The 12,141-nt window shown below is 35.8% G+C and overlaps 1 protein-coding gene across 4 annotated transcripts in view; it reads left to right on the top strand.

Moving 5' to 3' along the window:
* Positions 1-12,141, top strand: part of MND1 (meiotic nuclear divisions 1) — a 119,033-nt gene that overhangs the window by 51,185 nt on the left and 55,707 nt on the right. For all 4 annotated transcript variants that reach the window (XM_060095268.1, XM_060095286.1, XM_060095292.1 and 1 more), the window contains exons 5-6: positions 148-222; positions 3,327-3,441. In XM_060095268.1, coding sequence (XP_059951251.1) covers positions 148-222; positions 3,327-3,441 — 190 coding nt within the window. The remainder of the gene's footprint in view (positions 1-147; positions 223-3,326; positions 3,442-12,141) is intronic.

Here is a 12,141-nt window from a genome sequence, read left to right on the forward strand (position 1 = left end):
AGAGAACTTAGTTCCCAACGTAGTCTTTGACATTTTTGTTATACTGACTTGGGCTGAAGACAAATCTCATTTTGTCTTCTTGATTCATAAACTTTATGTTAAGCAAGTTTATCTTAGCAAACCATTTTATTTGTTTCAATTTTCTAGTTATCTGAGGGAAACCAAAAGCACGCAAACCTGCAGAAAAGCATCGAGAAAGCTAAAATTGGCCGACATGAAACGGTAAGTTTGTATCTGTAGATTCTTTAATAATGTCAATTCTAAATAGAAGAATAAAAGCATCGAGCTTCCTGTGAGGAGGATGCTGTTCCCACTAGAAAAGAAGTGAGTCACAGCAAAGGCTGTGAACATTTGACCTGGTAGGATTCCCTAATTGTGAATCTAGATTTATTATTATTGTATTATATTGTGTATAGCAGTGTAGCATAGAAGCATAAACCCTGGAGCCAGACTGCCTGGGTTTGAAAGTCTCCTAAACTCTTTCTTCTCGGTTTTCTCAGCTGTAAAATGGGGAATAATAAAATCTATGTCCCGGGGTTATTGTGTGATTAAACTAGCTAATATTTGCAAAGCACTTAGAAGAGAGCCTGACACAAAGTAAGCCTTATATAAATGTTTATGTAAATTTTTAAGAGTCAGCTTTTTAAGAGTCTTGGCACTGAATAAATTGAAAACTATCGGACTTCCCTGGTGGTGCAGTGGTTAAGAATCCGCCTGCCAATGCTCTTCCCCATGCCACGGAGCAGCTAAGTCCATGTGCCACAACTACTGAGCCTGAGTTCTAGAGCCCCAGAGCCACAACTACTGAGCCTGCGCACCACGACTACTGAAACCCGCATGCCTAGAGCCCGTGCTCTGCAACAAGAGAAGCCACCGCAATGAGAGCACCGCAATGAAGATTAGCCTCCACTCACGGGAACTAGAGGAAGCCCAGGCACAGCAACGAAGACCCAATGCAGCCATAGATAGATAGATAGATAGATAGATAAATTTAAAGAAAGAAAGAAAACTATCAATACAGTGTCTTCATGGCCTTGTAATATTTCTAAATTATTTACATGAATTTTGACCTACTATTTTATTTTTTAAAATGTTAGGGGTTTTTAAAAATTCACTTTACTTTTTAGTTTTATCATTATCTCAGGTATGGACTTATGACTTGAAAAAATGTTGAAGATCAACATGAACCTCTAAGCATTTCATCTCAACCTCTATTTGTACCACTTGTGAAAGAGACTCAAAAACTTGTCACATTGTATTGGGTTGGCCAAAAAGTTCGTTTGGGTTTTTCCGTAACATCTTACAGAAAAACCCAAACAAACTTTTTGGCCAACCCAATAGAAAAGAATACATCACAGGTTTACATGGCTTTATGCTTTTCAGAGTTATTTTACATACATTCTTTCATGTGAATAGTCAGGACAGTGACAGATAGGAATTGGAGAATGGTAATTGCTGAAGAATATTTAAGGGAAGGTAAGTTCTGGGCGTAACCTGAAACAGTTCTATTTCTTCTTCAGTTGACAGCAATTACCACCTCTTTATCTGATCCTGTTTTTTTCCTTTGACTTGGCAATAACTTGTAGAAGCACCTTCAACTAATGGTGACATGTTCATGCCCCAAAGTAGTCAGCCAGTCTGCTGAAGGTTGCCCAGTCCACTGTAACCACTGAAACTAGGAAAAAAAACCCACTAGCAAACCCAGTTGGTACCTACAGCTATCAGATTATAGTAGTTCAGAAAGACTCCTGAGAAAGATGAACTCTTGTGTTCATCCTGAGTTCACTAGTCACAAGTTTTCAGAAATATCTGAAAGCTTTTTCTATCTACTAGATATTATTCATGGTGATGATGATTGTGCTGATGATGGTAATGAAGAAAAAGAAATAGCTAACATATATATTCTGCTTACTATGAGCCAGGCAGGTACTGTTCCAAACACATTTTCTATATTGAATCCTGCCAACAGTCTAAGGAGGTAGCTACTATTACTATGTGCATTTTTACATTTGAGGAACTGAAAGCAAAAAAAGGTTAAGTAATTTGGCAAAGGTCTTGGTGCTAATAACCAGGCTCCCAACTCAGGGTATCTGGAGAGCTGTCATTGAATTCACACAGATAGTCACCACCCTGCTTCTCCTGTCTTCATTAGCTTTTTCTCCTCTTGTTTTTCACTGTGGAGTATGTATAATTTGGGTGTTAATAGCAAATAATGATCATCTTATATTGCAGTTATTTTTAAATCTCTCCTATGCTATGCTAATGTGGTATACACTAATCATATGTAACAATTTACATTTGAATTAAAATTAAATACGATTAAATTCAGTTTCTCAGTAACAGTCACATTTCATGTACTCAGTATCTCTATGTAGTATCCCTATGTAGTTTCCTGCATTGGAGAACACTAATCTAGAACATTTCTATCATTGCACAGTTCTGTTGGACTCTGCTACTTCGGAGGTCTGTACATGCATTCTGTTATATAACTGCTAGCAAAAGTAGCTTTCTTCACTTGGAACCAAGAAGAATAGCTTAAGGCAAAAGTAGAAAAATACAAGTACAAAAATACAAGCTAGCAAGGAACCTTAAACAAGTCCCATCAGGCAGTTTGAACTCTTTTTTGGTTTTGCCTCAGACTTTTCCTGTAATTCTGTACCGTAACCTTTTCCAGTATTTGGTTTTTATTTGGACTTATTTTTCACACATATGAACTGAATACCGATAGCACTATTACTTCTACCTGTTAGTGAAAACTGTGGCTAGAAATTTCAAATGGTGTTTATTGGATCATTTTGTGTAAAAGCTTTATTCTGGTTTACCTTTAAAGGAAAGTGATGGGAGGTCACAAGCTACAGTTCTGTTATTTGTGATATTTTTAAAGGTTAATCATCCTTGAAGTCTGGAAAATTATCTAGAACACTTTCGAGGAAAATTTTATAATGATTGATGTTGCCATAAAATATTACTTACATATATATAGATACAATCTTGGGAAACTACCCAAGAAGTGGTATAATTTTTTTCCTAATGTGATGACAGTCCTCTTTTGAGTTCAGACATAGTTGGTAACCTCTCATCTATTTATGAGCATTCCATTCTATATATTAATTTCCATTCAGTTAACATATATATAAGATAATTGAGATTGCAGAGAAAAATGAGAATTGAGTTCGTTCTTATACTATAAATATATATGTATATGTATATATAATATCATCAAAACCTAATGCGTATCAGTTATGAGAAAATCAAATGTTTATAAAATGTATAAACTTATGGCATTTTGTTTGTCTTAATTGTACATAATGTTATTTTGAATACAGGAAGAGCGAACCTTGCTAGCAAAAGAGCTTTCTTCACTTCGAGACCAAAGGGAACAGCTAAAGGCCGAAGTAGAAAAATACAAAGAATGTGACCCGCAAGTTGTGGAAGAAATACGTAAGTTTGTATTACACCTTGAGGGTTTTTAACTTTGCTAACAAAGATACTTTATACTTCTGGTTGCCTGGTAACCATTCTCCACGTATATGAGAAAATAAAGCCCTTAATAATATTAATATTGCATTAATATTTGCATTAAGGAGCCTTAATGTTAAAGCACTGAACAGTGACAACTTTGAAATTATGAGCATTTCCAGACTAAGGACGGTCGGTGGGGTAGCAGGATAAAGACATAAAATATCGGCTTAGGAAACCGAGAAGTCAGAGAACAAGTTGGCCTCAAGTACCTTGACTCCGGAAAGAAATCCACCATTATCTTCTAGGAAAAGTAATACCAAAAAATATGAGTTTACAAGTTGCAGAAAAGTAGTCTGTGTGTTGACTTGCTTTTTAAATATTCCAATGATGTTTTTCCTTACTTTTAAAACAGAGTCCCCAAAGCTTCATTTTCAGTATATCTTTTACATTTATGTAAAGATAGAATTTTGAATATTTGAGGAAATGAAAGATACTGCATTTAATTGCTTAGAAAAGTATGCATAACTTTCCTCATATTCTTCTGTTTTAGCCCGTCTTTTCATTTAGGAAATTTTATCAAGTGAAACATCTAGAAAAACTGATATTATAATATGGGATTGAAGACTTTGAGAGAGATTGAAAATATCTGGTATTTTTAAATTAACCTGAGAACAGTTTGGTTACAATTAACTTTGATGGCATTCTTTACAATTACAAAAAAATTTAAGCAGTTCAGTTAGTATAATCTAAAGTTAAACTTAATTTTAGAGACAGGTTCTGCTTTGCACAACTCCAGGAGATGCCATGCAAGTACGTGTAGTCCATGCACGGCCTAGATAATATGTAGTAGCCCTGGTTCAGCTGATTACCCAGGGTGATTTTCAAAGCAAAGTGGAGGCAGAAGAACCCTCTGAGCCAGTCATTGTCTGTGAATTAAGTACCTGGGGAGACATGTGAGCTCTTTCGTGCTGCCCATGGATTCATTTCATTTATCATCTTCCTGCAGAAGAAAGTACTAACTGAATGTGCTACAAAATTAGGCACTTTAATCTGTTTTAAAGTTTTAACTAATATCAAATGACCCTCAGTGAACACAAGCACATCAAAGCAGCAGGAGACAAGTTAGGAGTTCACTATTAGGAAGTGAGGGCTGCTCATGATTCACCTTTAAAAGGAGACACAGACTGCTTGTTAAAGAGGACATCAAATGGTGTGTATCCTATCTAGAGCATTTTCTTGTGAAAGAGCATTTTAAGAACAGTTTTCTTACCCAGATTTTTAATACCTTCAGGTGGTTTATTTTCCGGATCAGCATAGCTATGCCCTCTAGCAGTTGATCATGGAAATTCTGTTTTCACAGTAACCAAATATGATCCTTCATTTATCACTTTTACTTGGTTCTACCTTCCTTCCTGATTTTAGTTTTGTGCAATTCTTGGACTTTTTTCTTGAAGTACCAGCTCTTTGCTTACCCGCCTCATTCCCTTTTCTGTCTAGGGACCCATAGCTCTTAGCCATACCCAGTGAAGGCTTCTGCTTTTTCACTTTGTGGTCCCCATTGTATTGCCACAGCTCTTTCCCTGGGCAGATGACCCTGACTGATACCACCTCCACTTGTGACCTCTCATTGTTAGTCCTTTTCACAATTTGATGATTTCTGTCCACACAGAAATGACTAAAACCTCTTATTTAGACTTACAAAACTATTCTGAAATATACTGATTGTGATCGTAAGCCAGTGGATCATCTTGAGGTACTGAAAATCACTAAGAGTAGAGAATTATGCCAGACTAATTCATGAAGTGGGAAAACTCATTTCAAGCATGTAACTTCAGATGTTGATATTCCTTGTACCTCTGAATCATGCGGCAATTTTGGCAAGTGCATCACCTCTTAGAAAGGTAATAAAACTTGAAGGAAGACGTTTCAAGTATGTTAAGGATGGTGTGTTTTCTGGAGAGTAGAATAGCATAGTTGAGATAGAAGGTGCAAGTATAATTTTATACTGGTTGCCTGAATTCTGGTCTCCATCTTTACCCTTAAATTTCTTGCCTTTTGGGAAGTCTGAGGTCTTCTGCCAGCATTCAGTAGGTGTTCTGTAGGAGTTGTTTCACGTGTAGATGTATTTTTGATGTATTTGTGGGGAGGAAGGTGATCTCCACGTCTTACTCGTTGCCATCTTGAAGGTTCCCCCCAAGATTATTGTTTTTATTAAAATGTGCTTTTTGATAATGATGGGCTTCATAGGATTTGGCCATGTGTTATTGCAGAACAGATTATACTAGATTAAAGGATTATGAGTTTCACAAATTTAATAGGATTCGGTTCTTAATAACATGGCTATAATACCCAAATTATAATAATCAGGCTTATCTCTAAGTCCGTCATCGCTTATTTTGAAACAAGTTTTCTGCTGTTAATAGCTGTAACCCTTATGTTCATGTAGATAGAGCTATGTATTATCTCTTATTTCTCAATAATTCCTGCAGGAAATATTTATATTTCATCATGTCAATTGAATTATTGATATCACTAAACAAGTATTAACAAGATTAGTTGCAAATATCCAAGAAATGAGAAGTAAAAGCAATAATAAATTTTTATTTTAGCTACTCTGAACATTATTTAAGTGAGAACAGATAAAATAAGTTGTAGTAAAAACTGAATTCTCACAATAAAGGGTTTGGAAAGTAAATCTTAGAAGTATTTAAGAGATTTTCTTAGAAATAAGTGCCCAGATGACAATGAAAATGGTGGAGTGAGGACCTTTGAAAATGTATACTTCCATTCCATTGTTACAACTTTTCCAGAATTTTAGAAACTGAATGAAGAATTGTCTGTTCAAGAAAAATGGCCTGATCTCTGCATGAAGAGCAAGCTTTGTGGTGTTTAAATTGCCCTATTCTCCTCTCCTACTCTCCAGCTCAACAATAATCTTGAAAAATAATGGCCCTGCCTTCTTGGTATCAAGGGAATAGAATGGACCTGGAGCTCTTTAAGACCCTCAATCCAAAGAATTGTCATTATCTGGCGTCTCTGGTGCTTCCCTAAAAGCCACCAATAGAAAGGATTGTTTTTTTTTTTTGACCTGACTTGGAGTATGCCATCACTAACAGCGTCTTCCTGGGGAATATTTGTCTAAAACAATTACAGGCAAGAGTTTTAACTTCATAGCTGTCTTGGGTGATGAATAGCAGTTAAGGAAAAGAGTAGACTAACCAAAAAGTTTAAAAGGAGAGGCCAAAAGAGATATTCATAGGTGCCTTGAAATCAGTATATTCCTGGAAATCTAGAATGCCACATGCACACCTTGGGCTGTGCACATTCTCAGAAAAGACCTGAGATGGTCCTAATCTCCCACTGCTCGCTGACCTTGACACTCTGTACAGAAGTGGAGGCTAAAGCAGAGTTGTAAATTGCCTGAGTATTGTTGAAACCTGCCCCAGCACACACACACAGACTCTCAGCAAAGACTTGAAGATTTAGTCCAGGTGTTTAAGGAAACTTCTGTTCAGTCATTGGCTGATCAGTAAGCAAACTGACTAGAGGCTTCAGTAGCCACACATAACAAAGCATATAGACTTTACAGAATTAGTTCAGAGAAATCACTAAATTATCAATAACTACAGGTAGCAGCAACAGCAACCCTGGGAAGATGGGAAGAATCTGATTTCCAGAGTTGCAACATTATATTAGTTTAAATGTCCAGTTTTCAACAAAAAATTGCAAGACATGAAAAGAAACAAGAAAATATGGCTCATGCATGATTTTGGACTTTAAATCAGCTATTTTAAATATGTTAAAAGAGCTAAAGAAAAATATGTCTAAGGAGCTAAAGGAAAGTCTGAGAATGATATCTCACCAAATACAGTAAGTCCCCTACATACGAACAAGTTCTGTTCTGAGAGCATGTTTGTAAGTGCAGTTTGGTCTAAGTCCAACAAAGTTAGCCTGGGTACCCAACTAACACTATCAGCTATAAAGTACTGTACTGTAATAGGTTTATAATACTTTTCACACAAATAATACATAAAAAACAAACAAAAAATAAAACATTTTTAATCTTACAGTACTTGAAAAGTTCAGTAGTACAGTACAACAGCTGGCATACAGGGGCTGGCATCAAGTGAACAGGCAAGAAGAGTTACTGACTGGATGAGGGAGAGAGGAGGAGGGAGCTGGTAGAGCTGAAGGATCGTCAGCAATAGGATACGGAGGGCAAGCTGCAATTTCACTCACGCCTGAAGTTGATGGCACAGTTTCTGGTTCCTTGCTGGATTCAATTCTGTCTTCTCTCTTGAAAAAGCGATCCAGCGATGTCTGGGTCATAGCTCTTTTTTTCTCATCATAGTTGACACAGTAGCACTGGATTGTATTCTGAATGGCTGCTTTAACATTCGGGTCCTGTGCCTCAAAAACTAACAGTGCCTCCTCAAATAAAGAAAATCCCCTTGCCATATCTTGTGTCATGAATCTCTACAGTTCTTCAGTTACTTCTTCTTCTTCTTGTCTCTCTTCATCCTTTCTCTGGGCCTCCAATTCCATCATTTTGCCTCATTCCACTCTCTCAATTATTTTCACTATTGTTTCCATTGTTATCGCTTGGCAGTTCTTAGTTGTACCAGCTACATCACTGCTGCTCTTACGCTTGCTTCTGGGCATCCTTGGCTTGAAATAAAGATACTGTACTATTTTACTCTATATAGTACTGTAAGTAAAGTACACAAAAGCACAACCACTTGTAGAGGATGCATGCACGTGACAGTGTACGCCAGATATGTGAACTAACTTACTTGATTGGACATGCAAACACATATTCACATCTTTGAAAGTTCACAACTTGAAGTTTCATATGTAGGGGGTTTACTGTAGAGAATATCAATAAAGAGGTAGAAATTATTAAGAAGGCACAAAATAAAAATTCTGGAGCTGAAAACTATAGTAATTAAGTAAAACATTCACTGGAAATGTTAACAGCAGATTTGAGCAGGCAGAAGAAAGAATCAGTAACTTGAAGATAGTTCAATAGAGATAATCCAATCTGAGGAACAGAAATCAAAAAGAGTGAAGAAACATTAACAGAGTCTCAGAGACCTGTGGTATGGCATCAGGAATGCCAACATACTCACAATGGTAGTCCCAGAAAGTGATGAGAGAGAAAGGGCCAAAAGAATAAGGCTGAAAATGTCCCACATTTGATGAAAAACATTAATTTACACATCCAAAAAGCTTAATAAACTCCAATTAGGACAACCTCAAAGAGATCCACACATAGGCTCACCATAATCAAATTGTCAGAAGATAAAAAGAAGCTTGAAAGCAATAAGAAAGAAGCAACTCATTATATAGAAGGGATCTCAGTCAGATTAACAGCTTTTTTCTTATTAGAAGCCATAGAAGCCAGAGACATTGAGATGACATATTCAAAGTGCTGCAAGAAAAAACTGTCAACCAAGAATTCTATATACAGAAGTATTTTCCTTCAAAAATGAAGGGCAAAGTAAGATAGTCTGAGGTAAATAAGTGAAAGAGTTTGTCATTAGCAGACCTGCCCTTAAAAAAAAAAAAAAAAGGAAGTCCTTCTCATTGGAGTGAAAGCACACTAGACAGTAACTTGATCAACATGAAGCGATAAAATAGATTTACATAGGTAAATCTGAAGGACAGTATATGTGTAGTTTTGTTTGTATCTGTTATGTTCTATCTGATTTAAGTTACAACTGCATAAAGCAATACTGATAAACATGTTGGGCACACAATGTATAAAATATATTTTGTGACAATAACAGTATAAAAGTGGGGAGGGGAATGGAGCTACATAGGAGCAAAACTTTTGTGTACTATTGGTATTCATTCTAATTAAGATGTTAATAGTAATCCCCAGGCCAATCACTAAGAAAACATCCCCAAAATATTTGGTAAAAGAAATAAGGGAATTAAACTGATACACTAAAATATCTGTTTAACATAAAATGAAGCAACTGTGGAAGAATTGAGGAACAAAAATTCATATGACTTATAGAAAATAAATAGCAAATGGCAGAGGTAAATCCTACTTTGTCAGTAATTGTATTAAATGTAAATGGATTAAACTCTCCAATTAGAAGGCAGGGATTGGCAGAATACTTTAAAAACACATAAACTATATACTATCTACAGAAGAGTCACATTTGACTCAAGGACACAAATACAGTAAAAGTAAAAGCTGGAAAAAGATATTCCATGAAAACAATAACCAAAAGCAAGCTAGAGTGGCTAAACCAATACCAGAGAAAATAGATTTTAAGACAAAACTTGTTACTAGAGACAAAGAAGTACAGTTTATAATTGTAATGATAAAAGGATCAACTCTTCAAGAAGATATGACAATTACAAACATATATACACTTAACAATAGAGAACCAAAATACATAAGCAAAAACCAAAAGAATTGAAGGGATAGACAATTCAACAATAATAGTTTAAAATTTAAATACTCCATTTTCAATAAAGAATGGAATAGCAAGATGGAACATAAGCAAGAAATTAGAAGACTTAATGCTACAAACCAACTAAATCTCTATAGAACATTCAACAACAGCAGGGGACACATTCTTCTCAAGTGCACATGAAATATTTTTCAAGTTAGACCACATGTTAAGCTTAAGTCCCAATAAATTTAAATGGATTGATAATACAAAGTATGTTTTCTGATGACAGTGGAATGTTATGAGATAAATTACAGAAGGAAATTTGGGAAATTCACAAATATGTTGAAATTAATCAACACACTCCCAAAAGGGATGGCTCAAACAAAATCACAAGGGAAATTAGGATATACTATGAGATAGTGAAAATGAAAACATACAGAAACTTTTTGGGTGCAATGAAGGCATTGCTCAGTGGGAAATTTATTAATATTTTAATGCCTATGTTAAAAAATAGAGAAAACTCTCAAAACAAAAACCTAGCCTTCTATCTTAATAAACTAGAAAAAGAAGAGCAAACTAAACCCAAAGCAGATATAAGAAAGGAAATAAAATGACTAGAACAGAAATAAAAGAGCTAGAGAATCGAAAAACAAGAGAAAGTCAATAAAACAAAAAGTTGGTTCTTTAAGCAGATCAACAAAATTGACAAACTTTGGCTAGACTGACCAGGAAAAAAGGAAGATTCAAATTACTAAAATCAGGAATGAAAGAGAAGGATCATTGTTGACCTTACAGATATAAAAAGGACTATAAAGGAATACTATGAGCAGTGGTATGTCAATGAATTTGATAAGTTATATGAAGTGAACAAATTTCTAGAAGGATACAAGTTACCAAAACTATCTCAAGCAGAAATGAACTCTGTAAATAGATGTATAACATGTTAAGAGACTGAGTTAGAAATTAAAAACTTCTTACAATGGAAAGCCAAGTCTACACTGGTGAATTCTGTCAGTTTAAAGAAGTAACTTTTCAATTAAAAAAAAATTAGAAAAGAGAGAACACTTCCTAACTCATTCTTTGAAGTCAGTATTACCTTGATACCCAAACCAAAGACTTCATAAGAAAAAAAAACTATAGTTAAGTATTGCTTACAAATATAGATGTAAGTATTCTCAGCGAAGCTCTAGCAAATCAAATCCAGCACTATATAAAAAGGATTATACACCCTGATTAAGTGACATTTATCTCAGGGATGAAAGGTTGGTTCAAAGTACAAAAATCAATCTAATGCAGCCCATTTATAGAATAAACGTGGAGGTAACCCCACATAATTGTCTCAATAAAAAAGTATTTGATAAAATCCAACACCCTTTCGTAATAAAAAACACTCAACAAACTGGGAAAAGAAGTGAATTTCCTCAGTCTAATAAGAGTGTATCTGTAAAAAATGCACAGCTGGGACTTCCCTGGCGGCCCAGTGGTTAAGACTCTGCGCTTCCAATGCCGGGGGCACAGGTTCCATCCCTGGTTGGGGAACTAAGATCCCACGTGCCATGTGGTGCAGCCAAAAAAAAAATACACATCTAACTTTTTTTTTAAACATCTTTATTGGTGTATAATTGCTTTACAATATTGTGGTAGTTTCTGCTTTATAATAAAGTGAGTCAGCTATACATATACATATATCCCCATATCTCCTCCTTCTTGCGTCTCCCTCCCACCCCTCTAGGTGGTCACAAAGTACAGAGCTGATCTCCCTGCGCTATGCAGCTGCTTCCCACTAGCTATCTATTTTACGTTTGGTAGTGTATATAAGTCCATACCACTCTCTCACTTCGTCCCAGCTTACCCTTCCCCCTCCTCGTGTCCCCAAATCCATGATCTACGTCTGCGTCTTTATTCCTGTCCTGCCCTGTTCTTCAGAACCTTTTTTTAAGATTCCATATGTATGTGTTAGCATACGGTATTTAGTTTTCTCTTTCTGACTTACTTCACTCTGTATGACAGTCTCTAGGTCCATCCACCTCACTGCAAATAACTCAATTTCATTTCTTTTTATGGCTGAGTAATATTCCATTGTATATATGTGCCACATCTTCTTTAAACATTCATCTGTCAATAGACACTTAGGTTGCTTCCATGTCCTGCCTATTGTAAATAGAACAGCTAACATATTGAATGGTGAAATGCTGTATGCTTTCCCCAAAGCACTCTCACCTCTTCTGTTCAACACTGTACTGGAAATGCAAGCCAGGGCAGTTAGGTA

Source organism: Mesoplodon densirostris, chromosome 1, assembly GCF_025265405.1.
Source record: "Mesoplodon densirostris isolate mMesDen1 chromosome 1, mMesDen1 primary haplotype, whole genome shotgun sequence".
Lineage (NCBI taxonomy): Eukaryota > Metazoa > Chordata > Mammalia > Artiodactyla > Ziphiidae > Mesoplodon > Mesoplodon densirostris.